The 631-nt window shown below is 59.9% G+C and overlaps 1 protein-coding gene across 1 annotated transcript in view; it reads right to left on the bottom strand.

Moving 5' to 3' along the window:
• The window catches only part of TRIO (trio Rho guanine nucleotide exchange factor), a gene marked incomplete at its 5' end in the record, with an annotated part of 134,475 nt that overhangs the window by 12,026 nt on the left and 121,818 nt on the right, over positions 1 to 631 (bottom strand). Inside the window, one exon of the mRNA XM_009866530.1 lies at positions 8 to 631. This exon is cut by the window's right edge and continues 95 nt beyond it. Within this exon, the coding sequence (XP_009864832.1) occupies positions 8 to 631 (624 nt within the window). The remainder of the gene's footprint in view (positions 1 to 7) is intronic.

The following is a 631-nucleotide window of genomic DNA, read 5'->3' as shown; positions in this document are numbered from 1 at the left end:
GTGTGGCCGTTTGGGGCGAGGGGGGGGGGTGCCCCTGCCGCTGGAGGGAGTCATTGTCCCCAGGGAAAGTGAAGGAGCCAGGGCGGCTGGCGGGGGATGCTGGGATGGAGCTCCAAAAGGAGCCCTTCTGCAGGGGGCTGCTGGGTGGGAAGGTTTCTTTGCCAAAAGGAGAAGGGAAAGTCGTGGAGAGAGGAGAGTTCATTGGTGAGATGGCTCCTGGCCTTGGCTTCCCGAGCGTCAGTGATCCTATGCTGTTTCTTGACCGACTGTCCTCTGAGCTTCCACGTGTGTCTTTCTGGGCTCCATCAGCTGAGCCAGAAATGTTTCCTGCTGTCTTCCTGGGACTTTCAATAACTTTCATCTTGGGAATCTGCTCAGCTTCTCTCTGAGGAATGTCCGGTTCTGCACTGGGAGGGTGCCTGTCTGGCTGGCTCAGGCCAGTTTCTAAGGAGGTGTTGTAGTGTGGCAGGGAGAGATTGTGAATGGACGTACCTGACATCTTGTCTGCCTCTGCTTGGGCCGAGGCTGCAGAGGAGACCAGGACTGGGGAATGGTGTCTGACAGGCTGGGGGATCCGGGATGGCCGGCTACGGCTGGGGCTGGGGGTGGCAGGACAGGCGCTGGGGGCGCC

This window comes from Apaloderma vittatum, unplaced genomic scaffold, assembly GCF_000703405.1.
Source record: "Apaloderma vittatum isolate BGI_N311 unplaced genomic scaffold, ASM70340v1 scaffold2153, whole genome shotgun sequence".
NCBI classification, from domain to species: Eukaryota; Metazoa; Chordata; class Aves; order Trogoniformes; family Trogonidae; genus Apaloderma; species Apaloderma vittatum.
Note: the sequence above shows the minus strand (reverse complement) of the source record. Positions and strands in the feature narration are given on the sequence as shown.